Here is a 22,559-nt window from a genome sequence, read left to right as displayed (position 1 = left end):
ATTTTAAATTATTTGCAAACCATCAAATTTGGTTTTTATCAACATTTGACACCGAGTCTGAACTTGTTTTGGAATCAGGGTTGCATAAATGTTGTTTTATCATAAGTAGAAATACATGAAATAACCAGAATAAGCTCCACTTTAAGAGGTGGAGAGTCTGAGCCAATCATGAGATTGTAACGTGGACGTGGAAGATAATCAGTCGAACTCAGTGACGCTTCCAGAGAGAGAGAGAGAGAGAGAGAGAGAGAGAGAGAGAGAGAGAGAGAGAGAGAGAGAGAGAGAGAGAGAGAGAGAGAGAGAGGCGGGCGTTTTATTCCAAACGTGTTTTTATTGAAGCAGAAAGCTGAGAAAATAAAACTTTTGTCCACGAGCTCAATCAGCTGATTCCAACATTTGATCCCTCGATCCCCAAACACAGAAAGTATCTCACATTATTCCACTCCAACAGAGACAGATGTGGAGGAAAAAAAAGAGAACCCATAATGCACCATTACTGCTCTCGCTTTGTTCTTCTGGTGGCGTCTGATCCTCTCCTCAGACGTTCATCGACATCAGCAGAAACTGGAGAGAGAGAGAAATGAGTTCAGAAACACGGAACACAACGAGGATGACGAGTATCTGCAGAGACTGCGGGACCAGGTCTTTGATGAATGTGGTTTTACCTGCATCATGTTCAACCTCACACGCCCCCTCTTTGAGCTGTCCATGGCCTGGAAGAGTCCTGGATCAGAGAAAGACTTTGAGTCAGCACAGAGTAACTTCACATTGTGATGATCTGGTTTCATGCAGAGGGTTCAGAGTGTGTCTTTGTGGAGGGACGTACTGAACATGTTCTCCAGGCGGACGATGCAGGTGAGGTAGTCGTCGAAGTCGATGTCGTATTTTTCATCGGCGAACCTGAGGCTGAGCAGCTGCAGGAGCTGGTTGTTCAGCTGCATGCCTGCAAGAACACGCAGAGGGAAACACTCAGACCTGGTCTTCATGTTAAAACTACAGATAATCACACGTTCACTGACATCATGTGCTCACCACTAAACCTCTACTGTGTTTACTAAACAACAACATAAACAACACCAGACACAACTCAAACACACCAGACCTGAAAAACAAACTAAACACACTGACTCTTTTAAAGTTCTGACCTTCTCCTCAGAGTTCAGTTTAACATTTACTCTCTCTGATCTGAGATCAAAGGAAGGATTTATTATTCTTTATACAAATTTAAAGTTTCTGATGATAATTTATGGTCTTAAAATAAGTCAAACTTCTGACTGTTCTTCTAAAGATTCAAAATATTAAATGGAGTCAAAATATTTACTTGTTTTTCTTGGAATTTTAAGATAAGGCAGGATTCTAATAAATGTTGAAATTCTACAAATTAATAAATGAAGATTATTATGCAAAGTCAGAATTTTGACTTTTTTCAAGGAACTATCTATTTTATTTCTTAAAGTCAGAATTTATAATTTCTGTTTTAGAATTCTAAAATTTAAAGTCACGGTTTTTACATTTTTTTCTTGACATTCTGAGTAAATATTCAAAATTCTGTTTTTGTTTTTTTCTTTATATTTTGATTCTTAAATAATAGTCAAAAAAAGTGACTTTTTTATTCCTGGAATTCTGAGTAAAAAGACTGTTTTTCTAAAGATTCAAAATATTATACAGAGTGAAAATATTTCCAGATTTTCTTGTAATAATAAGCTGAAAGTCAAAATTCTAAAAAAAAAACAACCAAAAAAACAGAATCCTGCAAAGTCAGAGTTCTGACCTTTTGTAAGGAATTCTATTTTTTTCTCACACCTGAGATAAAAAAAAAATCTGAAACTTTCTTTTTAGACTTTTAAAATTTAACTCAGGATTCTGACATTCTTTCTTAAGATTCAGAGATTATAGTCAGAATTCAGAAAATAATCTCAGATCCAGGAAAAAGAAAATCTGAATTCTGTTTGTTTTCCTTTAAATTAAGATAACGAGATAACAGTCAAAAAAAAAAAGAATTATTTTCTTGGAATTCTGAGGCGAAGATCAACAATATCTCAAGAACAATAAAATTCTACAAAAACAGATTTTTTTCTTTCTTAGTAATAAAAAATGTAATCAGAATTCTGACTTCATCCTCAGATTTTGGAGATTAAAAACTGAATTCTTAGCTGAATGATGTCTCTTAAGTAAAGTGTAGTTTGACTTTGTAAATAATCCTCATATAAAAAAAGTGAACTTTTTTTGTGCTTTTTTTTCAAAAGCTCTAAAATAGTTAAAAATCTGGGACCACAGAAAAAACACAATAACACTTCAAACAGCTGCCAAGAAAAGAAAACAGACACAAACAAAGAGGTGATTTAAAGTCTTCAGGATGTCGGTCAGAGTTTGATTAACTCTCTGTCCTCGCTCACCTGCAGCTTTCAGAGCGCTACGAAGCTCGTACGACGACATCTTCCCTGAGCGATCCGTGTCGAAGGACAGGAAGAGCATCTGGAAGGAGGAGAGTTCACCTTCAACAACCTCAGCAGTATTTAACATTAAACATAGAAAAACATCAGTGTTAAAAAACATCCTTCATCCTGATTCAATCACACGAAACCTACGATCCACTTCTTCATCTTTTCCCAGAACACCTTAAACTCCTGGAACTCCAGCATCCCCGTGTTGTCCACCTGGATCTCTGTCAAGGAAATAAGCTCCTCCTTCTTTACGTCGGTGTCATTGGATCAAAGCAGAAGAAGAGGAACAAAGACCGTACGAGATAAAGTCACACAGCTGAGGTTTGTGTGTATCGTAGTGTAAGGATACGTCCATCAGGTTGATGATGCTGTGGCAGGTGTTGAGACTCAGGCCGTCGAACTTAATCTCTCTTCCTGCAGACGAACAAAACACACGAAATGTAACACACTGACTGTTGCACAATTCAACTCTTAACGATAATGAATAGGTTCACAGTAGGGGGCAGTAGAGCGTCTTTACGCTGGTTGTAACCCGCCATAAAACAGAGAGAAGACGAAGAAGAAGCAGCAACAGAAGAAGAAGACTAAGGAACCAGCTAGCTAGCTTTAACTGCAGCGTGTGAAAGCGAGGGACTCTAACCGCACCAACGAAAGTTTCCTCCCCAGTTCGTAAAAAAAGACGTGGCGTTTGGGCACTTAAGGTGCTTTTCGACCAAGAGTCCCAGGGTCTTTTAGCCCCCAGGACTACTTCCCCCTGAACTAAAAGGTTCCTGTGCCCCCATTGTTGTCTGCGTTTCAAAGTCCCGGGTAGATTGTGTAAATCAGGCCAGTGACGCATGGAGAAAGAAACAAAGTAAATGCACTACACCACCAGACCAGTAGAGGGCAGTAAAACAAAGAGGAATGCCATTCATCACATATGGAAAAAACAATGACTGAATGGTTTTTGAAAAATTTGGGGAAAAAAATTGAAAAAAAAAAAATTTGAAAAAAAACCTTTTTTTTTTTTTTTTGGGGGAGAAAAAAAATAGAATTTTTTTTTTTTTTTTGAAAAACAAAAATTTGACAAAAAAAAATTGAAAAAAAAAAAAAAAATTTTTTTTTTGAAAAATAAAAATTTGACGAAAAAAAAAAGAACAAAAAAAAAATTTGACGTAGAAAAAAATAACCAAAAAGTTGACCAGGAGCCTGTCAAAAAAATGTATTTTCCTCAACTTTGAAATTGTGCTCCAAAAGGAGAAAAACATGACAAAAAGTGAAATTTTTTTGCCTGAGGTTAAAAACATGGAAAAAGCAATGAATGAATCAACACCAGTAGAGGGCAGTAACACAAAGAGGAATGCCATTCATCACAGATGACACCATAGAAGCAGACGGACAGGCAGGTATCATTATGAGCAACACAACAGTTAGCCTGTTAGCATGAAGAGACTCAGCTGGTCTGTTTTAGATGGTGCTATATTTCATCACAGATGGATTCACTGAATCAACACGTGAGAGGAGATAAGCGCGAGTAGCAAAGACGTTTCAACACGGCTTTAAAATCCTTTTGAACTCAAAAAGCCGTGATCGCAGAGATCGCCCGGTGTTTTGGTTTAAACGGCGACCCTGTTAACTGGAGACTCTCAGCCGGATGCATCCCTCATAAACGTCTTTAGACCATCATTAAATATCTGATGAGGATATTTTGAAATCTTAATAAAAACTAAACTAGTTTGCATTCCCAGGAACTCCCTCTGTGTTTCAACAGCTGTTTAAACTCCACAAACACTGACACGTTCAGCTGAAGGTCTCCAGTTTACAGGGTCACTTTTAAAAGCAGAACACCGGGAGGAGAGACGCATTCACAGTGGGCTGAGAGAAGACTACTGTTACAAGCTGCTAAATCAAGAGAATCACAGCTTCTTCTTTTGAAAAGTACACACACATACAAAAAAGATAGAACAAATAAAAACTAATGAAAGAAAGAGAAATCAAGTGAATCACAGATGGAAAAAACAATGACTGTGAATGGTTTTTGGAAAAAATTGAAAAAAAAATTTTGAACAAAAAATTTTGAAATTTATTTTTTGACAAATTCATTTTGGACAAAAAAAAATTTGACCAAAAAAAATTTGACAAAAAAATTTTTGAAAATCTTTTGACAAAAAAAAAATTTCACAATTTTTTTTTTGAAAAAAATTAAAATTGACAAAAAAAAATTGACAAAAAAGATGAAAAAATAAATTTTTCTCAAACTTGAAATTGTGCTCCAAAAGCAGAAAAACATGAAAAAAAGTGAAAATGTTGTGCCTGCGGTTAAAAACATGGAAAAAGCAATGAATGAATCAACACAAACACTGACACGTTCAGCTGAAGGTCTCCAGTTTACAGGGTCACTTTAAAAACCGGAACACCGGGAGGAGAGACGCATTCACGGTGGGCTGAGAGAAGACTACTGTTACAAGCTGCTAAATCAAGAGAATCACAGCTTCTTCTTTTGAAAAGTACACACACATACAAAAAAGATAGAACAAATAAAAACTAATGAAAGAAAGAGAAATCAAGTGAATCACAGATGTGTGTGATGTTATTGTGGACGGAGGGAGGAATAAAAACACGGTTAATCTACCAATCAGACACGTTCAGCATTGCAGGCCCCGCCCCCCGAAAGTCCCGGGACCTTTGAAAAGTACTACCCCCCTAGCAGGGGCTTTTTAGGGGGGAGATTATCTTCCCCTGAACTAAATTAAGACCCTAGTTCCTATAGGTCGAAAAACGCCTGAAGTGTAAGAAGGACTCGCAGAAGAAGACGGTCAGTTTACGTTTGATTCAAGGTTTCTGTCACGGGCTGGTAAAAATATCTTCCAATGCATCAAGCAAGATAAGTTTGTTGGAACAAGATATCAAAAGGACAGTTCAAGTAATTTGAAAGAAATCAGCGTCAGTGAATGTTTGAAGAAGAAGACGAAAGAACACGTGAACTGTTGCGTTTACGTACGTCTGCTGAGAACTCCGTTCAACATCTGCTGCAGCTCTACGACAGAGATCGCTTGGTCCTGTAGAGAAGAGGATTCAGGAGAGAGACTCAGGGTCGGGTCATGTCACACATTAAACCTCATGTTCTGATCTCGTGGATGTTTCTTACGTCTCCTGCGAGCTGGTCGAACAGCCTCCTCAGGCCTTTCTCCTCGTCTGTCTCGTCCTCCGGCTCGCTGGGCATGGGCGGCTGGAGGGAAGAACACATCAGCAGCACGGTCAGACCGCGGGGATCGATTCAGACACGATGATGGATTATGATTCCTGGGTGCTTTACTTACCTCTGGGAGGTCAGCGTCCACAGTGCTCCCCATCTCCCTTTGGAACAGAAGCAGATATCAGTCAGACACCAGGAATATTCAGGGATTCTGTGTTTGTTATTTATTTATGTTATTGCCCTGATGCTGCTTTTATACCAACAAGCAAAGTCTCATGTTTTGGCTTCTTTGATCATTAATATGAATCTTAAAATCAAGAGAATGATATCCTGTATGTGAACAAAGGAAGAGAACTGTTTATCCACATTTGTCAGAAGTCAGACTCTTTTTTGATCCTGGCATTCTGTCTTTCATCTCAGATGTCTGACTCTGATCCTGGAAGTCTGACTTTGATCCTGGAAGTCTGACTATGATCCTGGAGTTCTGACTTTGATCTTGGAAGTCTGACTATGATCCTGGAAGTCTGACTATGATCCTGGAGTTCTGACTATGATCCTGGAAGTCTGACTATGATCCTGGAAGTCTGACTATGATCCTGGAATTCTGACTATGATCCTGGAATTCTGACTTTGATCCTGGAAGTCTGACTATGATCCTGGAAGTCTGACTATGATCCTGGAATTCTGACTATGATCCTGGAATTCTGACTTTGATCCTGGAAGTCTGACTATGATCCTGGAAGTCTGACTATGATCCTGGAAGTCTGACTATGATCCTGGAAGTCTGACTTTGATCTTGGAAGTCTGACTATGATCCTGGAATTCTGACTTTGATCTTGGAAGTCTGACTATGATCCTGGAAGTCTGACTATGATCCTGGAATTCTGACTTTGATCCTGGAAGTCTGACTATGATCCTGGAAGTCTGACTATGATCCTGGAAGTCTGACTATGATCCTGGAAGTCTGACTATGATCCTGGAAGTCTGTCTATGATCCTGGAAGTCTGACTATGATCCTGGAAGTCTGACTATGATCCTGGAAGTCTGACTTTGATCTTGGAAGTCTGACTATGATCCTGGAAGTCTGACTATGATCCTGGAATTCTGACTCTGATCCTGGAAGTCTGACTATGATCCTGGATTCTGACTTTGATCCTGGAAGTCTGACTATGATCCTGGAGTTCTGACTATGATCCTGGAAGTCTGACTATGATCCTGGAATTCTGACTTTGATCCTGGAATTCTGACTATGATCCTGGAAGTCTGACTATGATCCTGGAATTCTGACTTTGATCCTGGAAGTCTGACTATGATCCTGGAAGTCTGACTATGATCCTGGAAGTCTGACTATGATCCTGGAAGTCTGTCTATGATCCTGGAAGTCTGACTTTGATCTCAGAAATTTGACTTTGATCCTGGAAGCCTATCTTTGATCCCAGAATTCTGACCTTGATCCTAGAATTCTGACTTTTATCTCAGAATTCTGACTTTGATCTTTTCGTCTGACTTTGGTCTTGGAATTCTGACTTTGATCCCTTTTTTCTAATTCTGTGTGCAGTGTTTCTCTGAGTCTTCTTATTTTCACTCACAGAGCTTTGGCTTGCTTCTCAGAGAAGATCCTGATGATGAAGTCGGCCTCGTGGTGGGGCTGGAAGGTGGTGGGAACCAGCAGGTATTTCCCAGGAGGCAGCGTGAAGCGCTCCGACACCTCCCTCATGTTGATGTAGGTCTTGCTGCGAGCCTTGGATGCATGGTAACGGAAGAAGTCTTTGCCCTGCTGGTCTTCATCGTCTGGAGCCTGGAGGGAAAAGAAACTCATTGACACTCTGGTAGAAAAGAAACACATCTTCACTGCTCTCATCTTCTTCATTTTAAGTTTTGTTGTCAGCACATTAAACTTTGTATCCATCCTCTCTGACCTCGTACACTGCAAAGCCGATGGTCTCCATGTCCATGCCTTCCTTCCTCAGCTGCCTCCTGTTCTTCTGCATCAGAGCGATGACCACGCTGCACACGTCGTCATCATCATCGGCGTCCTCCAGCTGCAGCTTGAACTGCGGGTTGGTCCAAAATGTGTCTGCAGATTAAAGACGTGGAGCTTTAGAGAGCTTTAAAAAAAAAACACCAACTCGGACACGTTTGAGCAGCTCGATGCTCGAACAGCAAGAGATGGATGTACCGATGAAGTTCCTGCAGCCTCCAGCTGTGGAGCCCCGGATCCAGTTTCCTTCGAACATGTTGACCTCCCAGTGACGCTTTGTGTTGTCCGTGAGGTCGTCAGGCGTCATGTTGCAGATCTCCACTTTGTCATAGTTCCTCTTGAAGTCCTCAAACTCCATCCTGAGGACAAAATGCACAAGTTCGTGACATCTTCGTACTAACACGCCATAAATAGACATTTCTAAGTACTATAATGTTAAAATCAACATTTATGTTTCTAAAATGCCTTCGGGAGGATGTTCTGTACATTTGGTTAAATCAATGTAAAAGCTCTGTTTTAAGGCTGCTTTAAATTAAAGGCACAGTGAGGAGTTTTTTCTTTAGATACATTTCTTTTGTTTAGTCCTCATGGCTGACACTGAAGCAGGATTATCAAACACACGTCAGTTTCTTTTGAAATATTATTTCAGATGGAGAAAATCTTCAACAAGGGCTCTGCTAGCTAAAAGAGCTAACCGGCTATGAACAGGATTTAAAGGGGACATATCACGCTTTTTTCATCAACATATATCGGTCTAAGAGGTCCCCAAAACATGTCTTTAAAGTTTATGCTCAAAAAAACACTTTGAAATCAGATTTTGGTCTGCCTGAAAAGTCCTCTTCTTCATTCCTCATCAGAACACTCTGTTTTCCCTCTGACCACGCCCCCTCAGGAAGTGGATGTGCCTCGGCTCTCCAGCACGTTGATCTAATGTTTACATGTTGGCTGAATATACACGGCTGCTCAGAGATACTGAGATACTTCAACCCTCTGAATCTGATCCCGACGGAGAGGCGCCTGTAGCAGGACCTTTCTGAAGGATTGGTCACAGATTTAGTGTTTCTTGTTGTTTTATTTATCAGTATGTAGACGTGTGTCTTGGTACACAGCTACGAACATGTAGCTATGTGGCTATGCTAACTAGCGCTAGCACTTATCCATGACAAATAAAAATCATCCACTAGATCTTCAAATCTGCAGACGTGGGGAGTAAAACCGACCTCTGCCAGAAAGGCAGCGGGACCTTTTCTGAAGGATTGGTCACAGATTTAGTGTTTCTTGTTGTTTTATTTGTCAGTATGTCGACGTGTGTCTTGGTACACAGCTACAGCTACAGCTACAGCTATGAACATGTAGCTATGTAGCTATGCTAACTAGCGCTAGCACTTATCCATGATAAATAAAAATCATCCACTATATCTTCAAATCTGCAGACGTGGGGAGTCAAAGCGACCTTTGTGTTTATTAAGACAGCCTACAACTAGCATGCCTCCCTCCTAAGCTCCTTGTTAGCACACATGTGTGCAGGGAATGAAAAACGGAGGAGGGGTTGAGTTGTATTTTATACAGTCTATGGGCTGAACAAGCTCCGAGCTCTGACTTCCTGTTACAGACCGGATATTGTTGTTACGTAACAAAAACACTGAAGTCTGAAACGGCTGGTTTCACACACATTTACAGAAAGGTGGAGAAATCAGAACAGGGGCAGAATGGATTCTTTTCATTCTCGGGGGGTTTGTAGACAGGGACACATATTTCAGGGAAAGAACCATTAAAAAGTCCATTTTGCATGATATGTCACCTTTAATGTTTATGAGGCATGTGAATGCTTCACTGTTCTTTGAGGACTAAACCGTGTGCATATTTACAGACATCATGACACCAGGGCTGTGACGGGTAACGTTAAACCGGTACGTCCGTTCACCTTTTGTAAGCTAGCTAACATTCATAAATCAGAGGCTACAAAGTTTATTCGTTGTTACGTTACAGTTCATAATTTGACGTAGCTACAAATCAACACATGACCTCATCACTCCGCATCCTGATAAAAGTCGTCTCAGAATGTGAAATGCAGCCTTCATCCCTGAAGAGCACTGCCGGTTTCATCCAGAGGGGGCGCCAGAATCAACACAACATGAAAAACGCTTACTGTGCCTTTAAATTTGTTGTTCATGCATTTTAAAACTCTGCGCTCCTCACACTGTGTTCCTGTGGACTCACCAGAATTCTCCATCCTCTGTTGAGTTCTGCTGAATGCGATTTTTGTCAGACTGGTCGACATAATCCCACTCTCCGGATCTGAAACGGCAAGAACAAAACCAAGACGCTCACACTTTGTCAAACTTCTTCAAACATTCTTCGTGATTTCAAAATGTTTCTTTTGACTCTGCGCTCCATAAAATCTAAGCTGTAAGTCACTCTTGGTCATGTGCGTGTTGTTTTGTTCCTTTATTTGTTCACTAATTTGAATGGAAACTGGGAGACAACACTGTTTTTGTGTTTACTGAACATTAACTGAACAAATATTGCATATTTTCCTCTTTCACTCTGGTTGTCTTAAAGAAGACTTTGAGACTTTTTTCCCATCCAATCCTACAAGCAACATACTGAAATATATTTCTTTACATATTTGATATATTTTTCAAAGTCATTTATTGCTTACTTGTCGCTCCAGGGTCCGTTCCACTCGACCTGACCCCAGGGGTTTCTGACACGGACCAGCTTCGTCTTCCGTCCTCTGTAGTTCACCTTAAAAAACAGACGAGAACAAACACTTAGGGCTGTTTTCGAAACCGCCTACGATCCTAGCAGTACGTACTGATTTTGCCTAATTTCAGTCTGTAGTATGTGAACAAGAGCAAAATGTGCAGTATTCCAAAACTCCCCGGATGTCTATTGATTCAGGAAAATTTCAAAACCGGAAATCCAGCAACGCCTGACCCAGCATCCTGCAGACCAGATCCAACAGAACAGACGTACTACATACTACCTTCAAACGCAGTATGTAGTTGGCAGTATCTACCGTCTACTACATTCGTAGGTAGTATGTAGCACGCCGTTTTGAAAACAGCCTTAGAGTTTTGGTTGTGCGTTTGCTTTTCCTGCTTTAGAGCTCTCCCTTCCTAAAGGCCTGTGTTGGAGTATGGGATGTCCTTTTACCAGGCTGATATATCACTGTGTTAAAAAAGACCTTTCAGCAGCATGCACTCCTACAAAACTCTGCTTCTAAATTTGCAACACATTCCTGATTTTAACTGTTCATGGAGAATTTTTAAACTCCTTCCCTCGTCTTTGTTTTTGAAGTTTGTGCTGCTAGGATTAAACTTTACTTTGGACCACTGACTCCAAAACCTAGACTTTCTTTTTAGAATTTTAAAGCCCAAAGTTTTGAAGTCCAAAGATGGTGGTCGCCATGCTGGAAATGCTGACTCAACCAAACCTTTAGCCCTCTCAGTGAGAAGCACCGTAAACTGATTTAAAGGGACCCGTTAGCCTCCTAGCTTTTAGCTACTAAGCACCTGCCTGTCAAAGTCAGCCGCATCCCCAATTATTATTATTTTTTTAAATTATATTTTTGGGCTTTTACGCCTTTATTGACAGGACAGCTGAAGAGAGACAGGAAGCTTTGGTAGTAGAGAGCGGGGGAAGACATGCAGCAAATGGTTGTCTGTCCAGGAGTCGACGGGCGACCTCTGCGACAAGGACTATTGCCTTAATACTTGAGGCACTTAGACCGCTAGGCCACCAGCGCCCCTAGCCACACCCCTAATTATGTTTAATCATGTAACTGTGTTTTTTTGTACCAAGCTGGAGACATGTTTATGACTGATCCAAAAATGAGGATTTTAACACGGGGGTTAATGGGGTTTCCTGAGCTTTTGGAGACAGCCTCAAGTGGACACTCCAGGAACTGCAGTTTTTAGGACTTCTGCATTGGACTCTGTTTTTCTTATCAAGATGGAGGTCGCCACTTGCTCAGAACATGCAAGTCAGAGGAAGCTTTTCTGAAGTACAACAGTGCTCTTAGCTAAATGCGAACACCACTTGGACTGTGGTTGTGCTCTCTTACCTCCTCCACGCCTGTGATCGAGTAGGCGTGTCCCTTCACCAGGCCAGAGCTCGTCTTAGCCTCGGACTCTGCAGAGCTGGAGATCTGGAGAAAACCAGGACAACATGAGAAGACGAACTCTAGAAACATCGATTAATAAACCGTATGTCAGGAGGAGGTTTCTGTCTTTACATCAATAGAGCAGCCCATCATGGATCCTCTGTCCAGAGCCTTCTTCATGATGGCGAACAGGTTATCTGGAGCTTTCTTGGTCTCGTACATTTCGCCCACTCCACCGGTGAAGTCCTCCATGGCCTCCATGGTGCTGCCGCCCTTCAGGGACTCGTAGCTGCCGTGAAGTCTGACAAAGAAAAAGTGCTGCTTTAATTCTCAAGTTGAGGTTAAATCCTGGTGTCCCGACTCTTTCAGTAATCTTGGTTCATCCCGTAAAAAAACGGCCTTTTTAAAAATGTTCAAAGGAGTTTCTGCTGTAAGCAATCATATTTCTTTAAGTTGGATGTTTCCTGAGGTAAACATGCTGGAATGACCCATTTACAGCACACACTCCCTGAAACCGGAGGTCCCAAATTTGCTGCACATGTTCCCAAACTTTGGATCTTTACCGGGAACATATAACCACAGGAACATGGGGATGACCATATGTGAGGAACATTAGCGCTTTGTGTAAAATGCCAACGCCACCATGTTATCATAGGCTCAGTGAAAAGGTAACTTCCCATGATGCTTTGCAAGAATAATATTGACATTGCTCACCATCCATCCTTCAGTCTGTCTCTTTGTTCTGGCAAAGCAACACTTTGGATTAAACACAGCTACAGAGGATTTTTGTTTTAGCAGAACTTTCAAACTTTGTTGTCGATACTGAGACTTTGTGACTTGGTGACTGGTGTTTGCCTTGGAGTAGAAGATCTTAAATCACCAAGGTCATCAAATCAATGAACACCAAACTGAACTTAAATATGTTGGAGAGTGGTTGAGATATTTTTGTCTGGAGCAAAGCATGGCTAACATCTAACTCTGCTGCCATGAAAGTAAAGAAAGCATGTTTGTGCTCTACAGAGGATACACGATTCCCAAATTACAGACTTCCTGCGATGGCAATCCATGAAAACAAACATTTCCACAAGAACATTTGAAACTGAATAAGTTTCCTTACTTGGCGTAAGCTTTCTCCAGCAGGGCGCTCCAGAACTCGTCGTTGGAGGCTGAGTGTAGCAGGATGAGTTTGTCTCTCACTGTCGGCAGCCTGTCGTCCACCACGATGTCCAGCCATTGGTTGTGCTGCCAGAACTAAAACAGAATACATTCAGTTAGCATAAAGTTAGCTTAGAGCAATATAGTAGATGTACAGATAACAATTACACAACATTAAATCCTTAGCTAACAGAGCGCTTGCCTACAGCATATAGTTCACTTACTGTGAATCTACAGATAACACATAGTTAGTACAGTTAGCTGACAGTAAGAGTTAACATAAAGTCAGACTCAGACTACAAAAAAATGTAAAGTTGACTTAAAGTTAGCTTAAAGTAGAATCTCAGCTGGTAGGGAACAGTTAGCTTAAAGGTAGCATAAATAGATTTACAGCTAGTATACAGTGAGTTATAAGCTAGCTTAAAGATTTTTTTCTGCTAATGTACAGTGAGGGAACAGTTAGCATAAATACATTTACAGCTAGTATACAGTGAGTTAACAGCTAGCTTAAAGACATTTTTCTGCTAATGTACAGTGAGGGAACAGTTAGCTTAAAGTAGATTTACAGCTAGTTTACAGTGAGGGAACAGTTAGCTTAAAGTAGATTTACAGCTGGTATACAGTGAGTGAACAGCTAGCTTAAAGTAGATTTACAGCTAGTTTAAAGTAGATTTACAGCTAGCTTAAAATAGATTTACAGCTAGTCAACAGTGAGTGAACAGTTAGCTTAAAGTTGATTTACAGGTAGCTTAAAATAGATTTACAGCTAGTCAACAGTGAGTGAACAGTTAGCTTAAAGTTGATTTACAGCTAGCCTAAAATAGATTTACAGCTAGTATACAATGAGGGAACAGCTAGCTTAAAGACATTTTTCTGCTAATGTACAGTGAGGGAACAGTTAGCTTAAAGTAGATTTACAGCTAGTCAACAGTGAGTGAACAGTTAGCTTAAAGTTGATTTACAGGTAGCTTAAAATAGATTTACAGCTAGTCAACAGTGAGTGAACAGTTAGCTTAAAGTTGATTTACAGCTAGCCTAAAATAGATTTACAGCTAGTATACAATGAGGGAACAGTTAGCTTAAAGTAGATTTACAGCTGGTATACCAGTGAGGGAACAGTTAGCTTAAAGTGGATGTACAGCTAGTATACAGTGAGGGAACAGTTAGCTTAAAGTAGATTTACAGCTAGTATACAGTGAGTGAACAGCTAGCTTAAAGTAGATTTACAGCTGGTATACAGTGAGGGAACAGTTAGCTTAAAGTAGATTTACAGCTAGTATACAGTGAGGGATCAGTTAGCTTAAAGTAGATTTACAGCTAGTATACAGTGAGGGAACAGCTAGCTTAAAGTAGATTTACAGCTAGCTTAAAATAGATTTACAGCTAGTATATAGTGAGGGAACAGTTAGCTTAAAGTAGATTACCAGCTGGTATACAGTCTGTGTCAATGTTTCTTTAAATAAATGATGCGTTGTTTTTTTAATGGTGTTACATTTGTACCTCTGTTTATTCTACATTAATCTGTGTGGTATATTTTTATGTTAAAGTATAGTTCTGTTTTGTTTTGTATTTTTGAGCACATGAGACAGAAGTGGATCACTGAACCTCCTGTGTTCAGACATCATCAGTCAATCCACTGAGCGTACCTGGAAGTGGAAGATGCCGGCGTATCTTCGATCAAAGTCCTGGTCGTGGGGGACGACCTTGGCCAGGGTATCTTTTTTGAGTGTCAAGGATGCGATAGCTGCCAAGAGCCAGCAGTCCCCTGTGGTGACAAAGAGGTGCATTATGGGAAAATGAGTGAAACACATCTACATGAGAGACATAAAAAAAAAAGGCTGATGAGTGAGAACTAACCGAGCTGTCCTTGGCAGATATCTGTCCTGTCAGCTTTGCCCACGATGAACTTTGGGTTTTCACAGATCTCCTGGAAAACAGAGGAAAACAAAAAAAACAGGTTGGTTTGTTGAATAAAAGAATAAGGGATGACAGTTGAAAGGTGACACAGGTGCCTTTAATAGGTGTGTTCACATTCCTGGCATGTTAATCAGCTTTGAATCCCAGTCAGTGGAACACACACACACACACACACCAAAAAACTCCAAGCATTTACTCTGAAGGAACGCCCAATACAGAAATGTGATTGTAACGAATGTGAGTGATTAGTTCCTCAGAGTTTACTCAGTGGAGATCAGCACTGAAGGCATTCTAACAATTCAAGACACCGGAAACAAACTATGCAACTGTCATACTCGGCATAGGGTGGCATCACGTAAAGATCTGCGACTCAAATCTGGAGCTGATCAGCTGAAAGGCGATATATCAGCCCTGCAGACTGTCACAGCAGATTACAGCGAGGCGTGTGGGGATAAAGTCTGCAGAGGAGCTGGCTTGCACTTGGCTCTATTTACACTGATTTCCAGCAGGACTGGTTTTGCTGCAACGACTGGATAAACAGCTGATTGCTTATTTTATGTTAACGCAATAAAGCAAAGTACAAACTCAAGAGTGTAAACTCTGTGAAACAATGATCCTCACATAAGCCGGCGATCAGAGTTTTATTTATTCAAGTTGGACCAAATCAGACTTTTCAGAGCCGGGAAGCTTCAGAACATCTGAGTGTTTTTATCCTAACCCCTGTTGGAGTGAAATAACATCTCATCACACCAAGAGAGGCTTCATTCAACACACCTCCAGCCTCCTCTGACACTGACTGAGACATTTAAACTCTCCTCTCACCGCCCGCTCACTCCTTCAGATACTGTGATCACCAGAGCATCATCCAAGCTTCCTAGAACCCTGAATTTAAAGAGTCAGACAGAGTCAGGACTCACCTTGGGCCTCTTCCATTCAATGTTGACGGGCACAGTCTGGCTGTAGTAGAGGGAAGAGTCCACAGCTGGGAAGTCTGGATCCTCGAACAGGACCCCCTCCCGCAGACACTCCTGCTTCAGCTCATCGAACGACTTCCCATCCGACTGCGTGTCCACGGCCTTGTTGGAGCCGTAGCCCCTGCGGGACAGATTGGACTGGAGAGGCATCTTGTTCAATGAGGGAGCGAGGAGACGAGAGCTGGTGTGTGATGGAGCGAGTCGCCTGCTGTGTGTGTGAGGCAGGGACGAGCCTGTCAGGTCGGGCAGGGCTGGTACACACCCTCCAGACAGAAACTGGTTTGTCCTCCCCAGGCTGGTGAACCTCGCCCCTGCTGACTCCCTCTCTCTCTCTCTCTCTCGCTCTGAGTCGCTCTGTTGACTCTTATCTCTCTGTTTGGGTTTGGCCTGCAGGAAACTTAAAGAATTCACTCACTGATGGTTTGACGAGTCAGGGATTATTATCATAAACAGGTTGTTGCAACATGGAGCTGCAGCAGGTGATGCAGCGGTTCACTGTGCAGAGATAGCAGACCATAGAAGGCCCTGATTGGCCAATCAGAATCAAGTGTTGAGTTAGGAGGAGGATACTGGCCCTTTGGGCTTCCCCAGATCAGAGAGGAAATGTTTGGAGTAGAGAAGAGGAGGAAAGATCCACAGCCTTAGTGCACAAAGCATGGGCTTAAACAGCTAAGCTAACCAGTGCCCCAATAAAACATTCATGCAATACAAAGTTTTGCAAAGTGTTCCTCCCGTGGACTCACCACCTGCAGGGGGACTCACAGGGGTCCGGTGCGAAGAGGATTGGGCGGCGGCCAAAGGCGGGGGCCTTGGCGGTCCGATCCTCGGTTACGGAAACTGGCTTTTGGGACATGGAACGTCACCTCTCTGGTGGGGAAGGAGCCGGAGTTGGTGCGGGAGGTTGAGAGATACCGGCTAGATATAGTCGGGCTCACCTCTACGCACTGCTCGGGTTCCGGAACCAACCTTCTCGAGAGGGGTTGGACCCTCTTCTTTGCTGGAGTTGCACCGGGTGAGAGGCGGAGGGCGGGTGTGGGCTTGCTCATAGCTCCCCAGCTCTCTGCCTGTGTGTTGGAGTTTTCCCCGGTGGACGAAAGGGTTGTTTCCCTGCGCCTTCGGGTCGGGGAACGGGTCCTGACTGTCGTTTGTGCTTATGCACCGAACGGCAGTTCAGAGTACCCACCCTTTTTGGAGTCTTTGGGACGGGTGCTGGAAGGCGCCCCGACTGGGGACTCCATTGTCCTGCTGGGGGACTTCAATGCTCACGTGGGCAATGACAGCGTGACCTGGGGGGGCGTGATTGGGAGGAACGGCCTGCCTGATCTGAACTCGAGCGGTGTTCAGTTGTTGGACTTCTGTGCGAGTCACAGTTTGTCCATAACGAACACCATGTTCGAACATAAGGGTGTTCACAAGTGCACGTGGCACCAGGACACCCTAGGTCGCGGATCGCTGATCGACTTTGTAGTCGTATCGGCTGATCTGCGGCCGTATGTTCTGGACACTCGAGTGAAGAGAGGAGCAGAGCTGTCAACTGATCACCACCTGGTGGTGAGTTGGATCAGGTGGCGGGGGAGGATGCCAGACAGACCTGGCAGACCCAAACGAACAGTGAGGGTCTGCTGGGAACGTCTGGCGGAGGACCCTGTTAGGTTGCTTTTAGGTTGGAGTCCTACAGGTCGTGGCTGGCTTGTGGGACTCCGGAGGCAGCTGACAGGTACCGGCAGACCAAGCGATCTGCGGCCCGGGCGGTTGGCGAGGCGAAAACTCGGGCGTGGGAGAGGTTTGGTGAGGCCATGGAGGAAGACTTTCAGTCGGCCTCGAAGAGGTTCTGGCAAACTGTCCGACGGCTTAGGAAGGGGAAGCGGCCCTTTGTTCGCACAGTTTACAGTGTGGATGGGGAGCTGCTGACCTCGACTGAGAGTATAGTCGGGCGGTGGAAGGAATACTTCGAGGATCTCCTCAATTCCACCAACATGCATTCCGAGGAGGGACCTGAGCCGGGGGATTTGGTGGTGGGCTCGTTCATCACTGGGGCCGAGGTCGCGGAGGCAGTCAAACAGCTCCGAAGCGGCAGGGCCCCGGGGGTGGATGAGATCCGCCCCGAGTTCCTCAAGGCTCTGGATGTTGTAGGGCTGTCCTGGTTGACACGCCTCTGCAACGTTGCATGGACATCGGGGACGGTGCCTCTGGAGTGGCAGACGGGTGTGGTGGTCCCCCTTTTCAAGAAGGGGGATCAGAGGGTGTGTTCCAACTATAGGGGGATCACACTCCTCAGCCTCCCTGGGAAAGTCTACTCTAGGGTGCTGGAGAGGAGAGTCCGGCTGTTGGTTGAACCTCGGATACAGGAGGAACAATGCGGTTTTCGTCCTGGCCGTGGAACACTGGACCAGCTCTATACCCTCGGGAGGGTGCTGGAGGGGGCATGGGAGTTTGCCCAACCAGTCCACATGTGCTTTGTGGACCTGGAGAAGGCTTACGACCGTGTCCCCCGAGGTATCCTTTGGAGGGTGCTCCGGGAATATGGGGTGGATGGCTTGTTGCTACGGGCCATTCAGTCCCTGTATTGTCGGAGCCAGAGTCTGGTTCGCATTGCCGGCAGTAAGTCGAATTCGTTCCCGGTGGGGGTTGGACTCCGCCAGGGCTGCCCTTTGTCACCGGTTCTGTTCATAACTTTTATGGACAGAATTTCTAGGCGCAGCCAAGTGGCGGAGGGTTTCCGGTTCGGTGGCCTTGGGATTCCGTCTCTGCTCTTTGCAGATGATGTCGTCCTATTGGCTCCATCGAGCGGTGACCTCCAGCTCGCGCTGGGACGGTTTGCAGCTGAGTGTGAAGCAGCGGGGATGGGGATCAGCACCTCCAAGTCCGAGGCCATGGTGCTCAGTCGGAAAAGGGTGGCCTGCCCTCTCCGGGTCGGAGGGGAGTCTTTGCCCCAGGCGGAGGAGTTCAAGTATCTCGGGGTCTTGTTCACGAGTGAGGGGAAAAGGGAGCGGGAGATTGACAGACGGATCGGGGCGGCGTCTGCAGTGATGCGGGCGCTGTACCGGTCTGTCGTGGTGAAGAGAGAGCTGAGCCAGAAGGCAAAGCTCTCAATTTACCGGTCAATCTACGTTCCGACCCTCACCTATGGTCACGAGCTGTGGGTAGTGACCGAAAGAACGAGATCGCGAATACAAGCGGCCGAAATGAGCTTTCTCCGCAGGGTGGCTGGGCTCAGCCTTAGAGATAGGGTCAGGAGCTCAGACATCCGGGAGAGGCTCAAAGTAGAGCCGCTGCTCCTCCGGATCGAGAGGAGCCAGATGAGGTGGTTCGGGCATCTGGTTAGGATGCCTCCCGGGCGTCTCCCTGGGGAGGTGTTTCGGGCATGTCCGACTGGGAGGAGGCCACGGGGAAGGCCCAGGACACGCTGGCGAGACTATGTCTCTCAGCTGGCCTGGGAGCGCCTCGGTATCCTCCCAGAAGAGCTGGTGGAAGTGGCCGGGGAGAGGAGTGTCTGGGCTTCCCTGCTGAGACTGCTGCCCCCGCGACCCGGACCCGGATAAGCGGAAGAAGATGGATGGATGGAATACAAAGTGGTCTTATAGGATCAATATGATGTAATACAATGCGATCAAAACACTGTGATATGATAAGAAACAATACGATATGATAGGATACAACACGACACAGGATCACATCAGTCCTGTCCTTGAGTCTTTGCACTGGTTGCCTGTTAACTTTAGGATCCAGTTCAAGGTCTTATTCATTGTTTTAAGTCTTTAAATGGTCTGGCACTGTCTTATTTATCAGACCTTGTACAGCCTCACAGTACTTCCAGAGCACTTAGGTCATCAAACCAGCTGCTCCTGGCAGTACCTCGGTCCAGACTCTCTACTCGTGGGGACAGAGCCTCTCTCAGTAGCGGCCCCAAAGCTGTGGAACAGCCTACCTCTCCAGGTTAGAGCTGCACAGTCTGTGGATCACTTTAAAACACGACTGAAAACACATCTTTGCTCCTTGGCGTTCAGTCCCAGCTAAACAAGAATCCTTGGCTTTTTACTTTTTACTCTTTTATTTCCTTTTTTGTTTCAGGGCGAAAACATTTCTACTCACTGCAGCACAATTTGATCAAGGAACAATAAGTTAATAGAATACTTATACTTATATCGTACAGTTAGGATACCATCAAATTCATTATAAGATAGTTACTGTGTTATAAAATGATACCATCAATATTCTAAGTTAGGATATCACACGGTGTGATCAGTATGTTCTGGTTATCCAGCCGGCTTCTCAACATCTCCAATACCTCACACTACCTCCCTTCAAAACAGCTGAACTATCCCTTTAAAATACTCTAGATTTCAAGAGGGGATGCAGAAGGACAGCAGGTCTGAGCAGCACTATGCTAAAGAGACTTATATGGTATTGATTTGTGTATTATTGATGTTACTAAGAAAAAGAAGAAGATAAGAAACTACCACAACAGAAAGAGAGAACAGCTGCAGAGAGATAAAGAACAATAACTGGCTGCATGGTTAGAGGGCGTTTCAGATGCTGATGCACAGGAGATCATTGTCACTGAATCTGTGCATGGTTACAGATAATAATCCTTCCCTCCCTCTCTTCGTGCCTCTGAGCCCTGCAGACAGAGTCGGGGTGTGCCATCGTCGTCCTTGCTGCACCTTGCCACCCGCCCACATCAGGATCAGACTCTGTGCCGGTTTCTGTCTGCTACAACATCCACATTCCTGCCGACAGCCTCAGGATTCCTCACATAGCTGGACGTGAGTGTGTATCTGCACAGCTGGGATGTGCTGTATGAGCGTTTACTCGGATGTTAGCTTCTTTAAATCGCATCTTAGAGTTCGTTTGGGATGACAGGCGATGTTTTGGTTTGAGTGGATGTTGGCGCCCCCTGTGGACAAAACTGTAACTCTTATATTTTTGAGTATTTCGTGTTGAACATGTGTCTTTGTTGTGGAAAATGCAAAAAGGTTGGTTTCTGCAGCGTGCAGCAACACGATACGAGCATCTTAAGGCATTAAGTATTGTTATATCAAAAGAGTCAACCTTTACGCTGATGACTGGGTTTGTTATGTGGCTTATAAAGAGACATCAATATTAGTTTCAGACTGCTTTGCAACATCTAAAAACTCCCTACTGGAGCTTTAAAGAGACCTGAATCAGTCACTACTTATTACTTCTGTTCCTCCTCTCTCAGAGAAAGAAGAAGGCAGTTGTGGATTAAGTTATAATACTGCGATAAAAGAAGTAAAAGTAGTCTTAAAGAGGCAACACCACAGAGCAGAAGTACTTCCTTTCAAGTAAGAATGCAACATGGGAAAAACTTCAAGATAAGGAAGATAAGAAATGGTATCCATCTGCTTTTAAAGCTTCAGAAATGGATGGTGAGGATGCACAGCAAAAAACAACAGCGCCCTCTGCAGGGAGCTCAAGGAACACCTGTCCTGGGTGGAAGACACTTCAGGCAGCATTCTACCTTTCAGGTACAAGCTCAGTCTAACCTTCCTGAGCAGGTTTTGGGTGCAAAACAAAGCCGGACTCTAAATGTCCGAACTTGACTACACTTGAAGACTTGTGGGCTTTGCTGGGGAAGCCCAAATCCAGAATTAACTCAGTCCAAAGGGATCCTGAGCTGGTTTTCTGCAGGGCTCAGAGAGTTTAATTATGACTTCTGTTTTTATTCCTTGTTTTAGGATACAGGAGGAAACAGAGGTTATCAAAGAAAGGAAAGAAATGTTCCATAGCTGGAATGAAAAATCCAGTTTCTAGAACAGCAGCTGTCCTGGTCACCAAAGTATTCTAAAAATAATAAATATTAACATTTTTCAAGGATTGCAGAGTTGATACGGATAGTGTAAAAAATAAAGCCTTTCATTCTTAGAAATGTCGTCAACACGGCTCTTAACATTTTCAACTCAAATCCTACAAAAAGTTTTGTTTTCTGTTTTTTCTGAAAAATTGAAAAAGGAAAATATGAGAACACTTCCGGTGTTGATCTGTCATTGCAAAAAAAAAAATCCTACAAAAAGCAAACGTAGAGACAAACCAGGACCAAACCATTTCCTCCTTTTCTGGAGTTTTAAACTCCACATGATAAGTTGTCCGATTTGATATTCCTGCTCTGGACTTCATCAATGCAACCAGTATTTTCTGAATAGCCTCGGTTGTTTTGGATTTTGCTCCCCGATGATAATATTTCATAGTTTGTTCCTTTTATTCAGTTCAACACCAAGACGATCTCCAGGAATCAGCCCACATGAGCCTGGTTTTATTTGAAAGCCTGTGTCTACAGCTAAAAAACAAATGTTAAAAGATTCAACTTACATTCATCATCTCTCCTTTGAAGCTCCTGTTGGGCTGCATGTTGATCTTGGCGCCCCCCTGTGGACAATCTGGTACACCTTGTTTCTTTGCTGATTCGTCCTGTCCATGTCTGAGATGTGCTTTGAAAAAAAATCTCATCACTGCTTTCTTTAAACCATAGACTTTAAAACATGGTCCAATAAATGTTTCAAAAACATGGTTTCTGTCATTAAAGTTAGTTTTTATCGAGTTGATTTATCTCCAAGTGTTTGTTTTTCCAACAAGTTAAGTTTGAATTTATTATTTGATGTTAAAAAAAGAGGTATAACGTAGAAGAGACGGTAGGGGCAAATTAAATTACATTTTTAGATCCAACTTTCCCTCATAATTTTGCATTTTCTCTTAGAATTCCGCCTTTGATTCTAGAATTCTGCCTTCGATTTTAGAATTCCGCCTCTGATCTTCGGATTCTGCCTGTGATCTTAGAATTCCACCT

At 43.4% G+C, this 22,559-nt stretch overlaps 1 protein-coding gene across 1 annotated transcript; it reads right to left on the bottom strand.

Annotated features, from left to right (window-relative positions):
• Window positions 1-318: 318 nt before the first annotated feature.
• capn9 (calpain 9) lies at window positions 319-22,219 on the bottom strand. Its single transcript, XM_034688958.1, has 21 exons — window positions 22,085-22,219; window positions 15,698-16,141; window positions 14,721-14,790; window positions 14,510-14,628; window positions 12,826-12,959; window positions 11,841-12,009; window positions 11,670-11,753; window positions 10,263-10,348; window positions 9,821-9,898; window positions 7,799-7,959; window positions 7,539-7,696; window positions 7,209-7,417; window positions 5,744-5,780; window positions 5,572-5,652; window positions 5,425-5,482; window positions 2,794-2,858; window positions 2,589-2,657; window positions 2,397-2,475; window positions 827-943; window positions 666-724; window positions 319-564 (listed from the first exon to the last, which is right to left on the bottom strand). Exons 1-21 carry the CDS (start codon window positions 22,121-22,123, stop codon window positions 538-540), a joined length of 2,343 nt encoding a protein of 780 aa, XP_034544849.1. The 5' UTR covers window positions 22,124-22,219; the 3' UTR covers window positions 319-537.
• Window positions 22,220-22,559: the final 340 nt, after the last annotated feature.

Source organism: Notolabrus celidotus, chromosome 7 (genome assembly GCF_009762535.1).
Source record: "Notolabrus celidotus isolate fNotCel1 chromosome 7, fNotCel1.pri, whole genome shotgun sequence".
NCBI classification, from domain to species: domain Eukaryota; kingdom Metazoa; phylum Chordata; class Actinopteri; order Labriformes; family Labridae; genus Notolabrus; species Notolabrus celidotus.
Note: the sequence above shows the minus strand (reverse complement) of the source record. Positions and strands in the feature narration are given on the sequence as shown.

What these genes read in the sequence shown, in the direction of transcription:
- capn9 (XM_034688958.1), bottom strand. Translation starts at nt 22,123, where the DNA reads ATGCAGCCCAACAGGAGCTTCAAAGGAGAGATGATGAAT. An exon ending in CGATCACAGGCGTGGAGGAG is followed by an intron (nt 10,349 to 11,669) that starts GTAAGAGAGCAC and finishes CTGTTTTTTAAG; the next exon opens with GTGAACTACAGAGGACGGAA. An exon ending in ACAGAGGATGGAGAATTCTG is followed by an intron (nt 7,960 to 9,820) that starts GTGAGTCCACAG and finishes TTTTGTCCTCAG; the next exon opens with GATGGAGTTTGAGGACTTCA.